The sequence below is a fragment of the Austrofundulus limnaeus genome, unplaced genomic scaffold, assembly GCF_001266775.1.
Source record: "Austrofundulus limnaeus strain Quisiro unplaced genomic scaffold, Austrofundulus_limnaeus-1.0 Scaffold301, whole genome shotgun sequence".
NCBI classification, from domain to species: Eukaryota; Metazoa; Chordata; class Actinopteri; order Cyprinodontiformes; family Rivulidae; genus Austrofundulus; species Austrofundulus limnaeus.
Genome location: NW_013952703.1, coordinates 666,775 through 671,054, shown reverse-complemented (window position 1 = coordinate 671,054; position 4,280 = coordinate 666,775). Strand labels below are relative to the sequence as shown.

The window sequence follows — 4,280 nt, the reverse complement described above, 5'->3', positions numbered from 1 at the left end:
ATTTTACACTCTGTAGGTCTAAATATTAATCAGACATTTATAATATTATTTTACTCTCTGTAGGTCTAAATATTAATCAGAGGACAAATCAGCTGTATTATTAGTTTGTGTTAAATTATAACATGATTCAACAGAGCTAAACTCTATATGTACTCCACAAGCTAATATCTGCTAACCAGTTCAATAAATAACAGTGATTACATGGACTTTATGATTATTTTAATTTCAAACTGTTACATTATGTTCTGCTCAGATCACATTGAGCTAAATAAGATCAAATCTGCTTACTTTGTCATGATTTGTGTCTGTGCTTATGATTTATTCTAAGTTTTCTGTCTTTTCCTCCTGTCTGCCTTTGCTCTAGCCCCGCCCACTCACACCTGATCCTCGTGTTTCTTCCTCAGGTGTTTCTTGTTTTAGCTCATTAGTTCTTCTTTATATTCTGTTCTTTGTCCTCAGTCTTTGTCAGATCCTTGTTCTCTGTTTACTGTTGTCTCATGCCAAGCCAAGAATCTTCTTTGCTGCCACGTCAGCGCTTTTGTTTTTGTTGCTTTTGTTGTTGTTGTTTTGGTTACGTCACACAGAAGAGGGTAACTTAATATGAATCCTTTTTAGGAACTAACGTTTGTTTCACGCGAGTTTAACTAAACAACAGTAGCAAGCTACCAACAAGTTAAGAAAAAGCTAGCATTAGCTTGCTGATCTCTGTCATCATGCCCTCTTGTCATACTGCTGGATGGTCCTGAAAACCCATCTTAAAGTTGCGTCGGGTTGTTTATAAACCACCAGTCAGGTAACGTCCAGTGAAAATGTTCACATTCATTAATGAAACAAGTATCAGAAGAAGCCTGGGGTACAACTCAGTCTTCTTAATATTGAACACAGCATATTTTAAATCCTCTGACTATCTGCCTTCAGCACATCTCACAACTGAGCTAGCTTCCTCTTTCATATATCAACCATTGTTTCACATGTTGAGCACTTTGTGCTTTGCTCGACGGCTCAAAACCTTAACAGACCATTGCACCTCAGTTCTTTCAGAAAGTGTTTCAGTCCTGATTTAAAATGTTTTATATAAAATATGTCTTATTGTAAGTTTCACATCTCCTGACCGGACATTCCTCTACAGCAGAGGTATTGAACCATGACCCACTGTCCTTCATGTTACAACTGTTTCCCTGTTTTAACACCTGGTTCAAATGATTCAATGACTCAGATTGTCATCAAGTTTAACAGAAACCTGTCAGTCACTCGTTCATTTCAGTCAGGTGTGTAAAAGCAGGGAAACATCTGAAACATGCAGGACAGTGGACTACGAGGAGCAGGTTTGAACAGGTCTACACAGTGACCCAGACAATGAATCTTTAGTCTTGTTTTCCTCAAAAATAAAGTGCTGCTTTTCTTCTTTCAGCTGTGTTGGGGTGGATGAAGATGACGCTCCTGATATTGACATCTATCACTGCCCCAACTGTGAGAAGACCCACGGCAAATCCACATGTAAGTTCTGTAGCTGCACAGCCGTCATAATACTGCCTAAGGCTCAGGGCAGATTGATCCTCTGTTCTGTGTTTGTTTTCAGCCTCTGACACCTGACATTAAGTCCTTTCATTATAAAAAAAAAGCTTCTTTTAAATCAACGGTTCCCAAAGTTTGGGCATCTGATTAGGATGTCTCCTGGATGCCTCCTTTTGGAGATGTTCCAGGCATGGCCCAGTGAGTGGAGTCCTCTGGTCTGTGAATGTCTTGGGGTCTTCTGTGAGGAGCTGGAGGGTCTGACTGGGGAAAGATGGTCCTGGGTTTCTCTCTGGGATCTGCTGACTCAGCGACCGAACCTCTGATAAATGGTAGAAGGTGGATGGGTGGTGGTTTCCAAATTTGGGATTGGGATCTAGTCACAAAGCTCAGAAAGGTCTCCAAAATTCTAATTGACTTTTAAAAAGATTTTTTAAAAAACAAATATAGTCTGTCCGTTTTCTTCCTCTTACCTGGGGTCGGGTCGTGGGGGCAGCAGCCTAAGCAGAGAGACCCAGACTTCCCTCTCTTCAGCCACTTGGACCAGCTCGTCTGGGGGAATCCCAAGGTGTTCCCAGCCGAGAAACATAGTCTCTCCAGCGTGTCCTGGGTCTTCCTCTGGGTCTCCTCTCAGTGGGACCTACCCAGAACACCTCACCAGGGAGGCGTCCAGGAGGCATCCTAACCAGATGAACCACCTCAACTGGCTCCTCTCGACGTGGAGGAGCAGCGGTTCTACTCTGAGTCCCTCCTGGATGACTGAGCTTCTCACCCTATCTCTAAGAGAGTCCAGACACCCTGCAGAGGAAACTCATTTCAGCTGCTTCTATCCACAATCTCGTTCTTTCAGTCACTACCCAAAGCTCATGACCATAGATGAGGGTAGGAACGTAGACCGACCGGTAAACCGAGAACTTCACCTTCTGGCTCAGCTCTCTCTTCACCACGACAGACCGGTACAGCGCCCGCATCACTGTAGATGCAGCACCAATCCACCTGTCAATCTCTCGCTCCATTCATTTGCTCCTCATTCATGAACAAGACCACGAGATACTTAAACTCCTACTCTTGGGGCAGAAACTGGTCCAGTGTTCCACAACCAGGACGAAAACCACACTGCTTTTCCTGAATCTGAGCCTCGACTATCTGATGGACCCTCCTCTCCAGGACCCCTGAATAGACCTTACCAGGGAGTCTTAGAAGTGTGATCCCCCTATAGTTGGAACACACTCTGCAGTCCCCCTTTTTAATTAGGGGGACCACCACCCCGGTCTGCCAATCCAGACAGAGGACCATATAACCTCAGCTGTTATTAAAATAAATTTAAACAATAGCTGTGAAGACATGAGGAACAGGATAATTTAGGGTGTTTTCACACATTTGGTCCACTTTAAACAGACCAGGGTTTTTTCCCCCCGTTGGTCCGGGCCTTTAATGCAGGGGGGAATACACTCATGGGAACAACCGGACCCAGACCCATTTTTGAGGTGGTCTTGGTCCACATCTAGACAAACTCTGGTGTGAATACAGACCGGCCTGGATCTGAAACAACTTGAGGAAACATGCCTTTTTGGACTTCATGAGCCACCTAAGCAACATGGTAACAGTTAGCCCTTCAGTGTTGCTAATGCTAACACTACGCAACAAACAATGAGCCATGGACAGACCTGGAGCCACAAGGAGACACAGTGCCTCCTCCATATTTGGACACATGCACACAACACATCTGCTAAAAAGACACAAGAAAGCACGAATGTTTACAGCAACACGCAGGACTTCTGAGCTCTGTCCTGCTCCTGTCATTTCTGTCCAATAGGAGCAATGATTGCCTTTTGTCTTCATTTACAAATTATAGTCCACTTGCAAAAAAGCACAATGTGAATGCAAACTGCACAGAGTCCAGTCCTGGTTCAAACCAAACAAGTGGACCACAGGACTTTCCTGGTGTAGATGCACCCTAAGACTCTTTAATTAATGATTTATTGCAAACGTTTGCTTCAGCAAGTAAGCAGCAGCTTTTATTTTGTAGGTGTAAAAATGAAAGCATTATAAAGTCAGCTTTATAACGATTATTTGTCATGTTTTTATTTTTATTCAGACTTCTGATGACTGTTTGTTGCCTTTTCAGTGAAAAAGAAAAAAAACTGGAGCAAATATGACACGGGACAAAGCACAGACATGAGAGCTGTTCAGAACGGCAGTCAGGTCTTCATCAAAGAGCTCCGCAGCAGAACTTTTCCAAGGTAAACACATCTTCATCATCTCATATAAAATCATCATCTACCTCACATAAACACTCCCTTTATTGGAGACGAGGAAACAAGCTTTATGTACGCAAGTAATTTAGACTAATAAGACTCAGACTTGCTCTTGTGAAAAATAAAGATAAGTTTACTAAATCTGAGCCTGAAGCCACTCTAATCATCAGTATACTTCACGTTTGTTAAGAATTAACTTAAAGCATGCAGACTTATTTTGTACTAAATATATTTTAGGTGTCATTAAATTATAGAAAATCATAATTTGAAGTTTAATAAGTGCACTATTATGTGCTAAAATGGAACAAATTTAAGTATACTTTGTACACTTTAAGTATAGAGCTTTCTCTGTACGAATAAAATGTTTAATTAGTATAATTTAAGTGTATTATTTTGTAAAGAAATTACATTTAAATTGTATTTTGAATGTCTTCCAAATTCAGAAGCATTATACTTTTGAAATATTAGTATTATAATGATAATATGCTCCGTTATAATTTTGGTTTATTA

At 41.4% G+C, this 4,280-nt stretch overlaps 1 protein-coding gene across 4 annotated transcripts in view; it reads left to right on the top strand.

Annotated features, from left to right (window-relative positions):
* The window catches only part of phf2 (PHD finger protein 2), a 63,224-nt gene that overhangs the window by 9,168 nt on the left and 49,776 nt on the right, over window positions 1-4,280 (top strand). For 3 of the 4 annotated variants that reach the window (XM_014021695.1, XM_014021696.1, XM_014021697.1), the window contains exons 2-3: window positions 1,412-1,497; window positions 3,641-3,755. In XM_014021695.1, the coding sequence (XP_013877149.1) occupies window positions 1,412-1,497; window positions 3,641-3,755 (201 nt within the window). Of the gene's footprint in view, window positions 1-461; window positions 794-1,411; window positions 1,498-3,640; window positions 3,756-4,280 lie in introns of those variants that run through there. The other variant, XM_014021698.1, reaches the window with a different exon arrangement.